The sequence below is a fragment of the Gavialis gangeticus genome, unplaced genomic scaffold (assembly GCF_001723915.1).
Source record: "Gavialis gangeticus isolate Ggan-Ray unplaced genomic scaffold, GavGan_comp1, whole genome shotgun sequence".
Lineage (NCBI taxonomy): Eukaryota > Metazoa > Chordata > Crocodylia > Gavialidae > Gavialis > Gavialis gangeticus.
In genome coordinates, this window is record NW_017729022.1 from 149180258 (window position 1) to 149180770 (window position 513).

The 513-nt window shown below is 72.7% G+C and overlaps 1 protein-coding gene across 1 annotated transcript in view; it reads right to left on the minus strand.

The window, feature by feature from the left end:
* MSH2 (mutS homolog 2) overlaps nucleotides 1-293 on the minus strand; it is a 90780-nt gene extending 90487 nt beyond the window's left edge. Inside the window, exon 1 of the mRNA XM_019516310.1 lies at nucleotides 44-293. Coding sequence (XP_019371855.1) covers nucleotides 44-266 — 223 coding nt within the window. The 5' untranslated portion in view covers nucleotides 267-293. The remainder of the gene's footprint in view (nucleotides 1-43) is intronic.
* Nucleotides 294-513: the final 220 nt, after the last annotated feature.

Here is a 513-nt window from a genome sequence, read left to right on the forward strand (position 1 = left end):
GAACCAGGGGGAGAGGCCCGAACTCCGCCAGCCGTGTCCGTACCGGGCGCGCCGGGCAGGTAGCGGAGGACAGCGCGGGTGCGGAAGAGCCGGCGGGCGGCCAGCTGCGCGTCCGCGCCATGCGCCGTGTAGTAATCGCCGCGCTCCAGGAAGCGCACGGTGGTGTCGGGCTTTGCGGGCAGCGCCAGCACCGCGCGCACGAACGCGGCCTCGGCTCCCGCACCCTCAGGCCACGGCGCGTCCCGCGGAGGCTCCGCCGCCGCCATTCTGCAAACTCCCGCCGCCGCCGCGCCCCGCAGCCAATCGCCACGCTCGCCGGCCCCTTGCGTCACCGCGTCCTGGCCCCGCCCCCTGAGAAGTCGCAGCTGGGGGGCGGGGGGTGAACGAGCTGGTGCCGAGCTCGAAGGAGATTGGGCCGTTTCGCGCGCCGTAGGAACCCTGTGGCGGGGCTGTCTCTTGCAGGCTGCAGGTTGAGCTTAGGAGGAAGGGGTGTATGCTTTTCTCCGCGCTCTT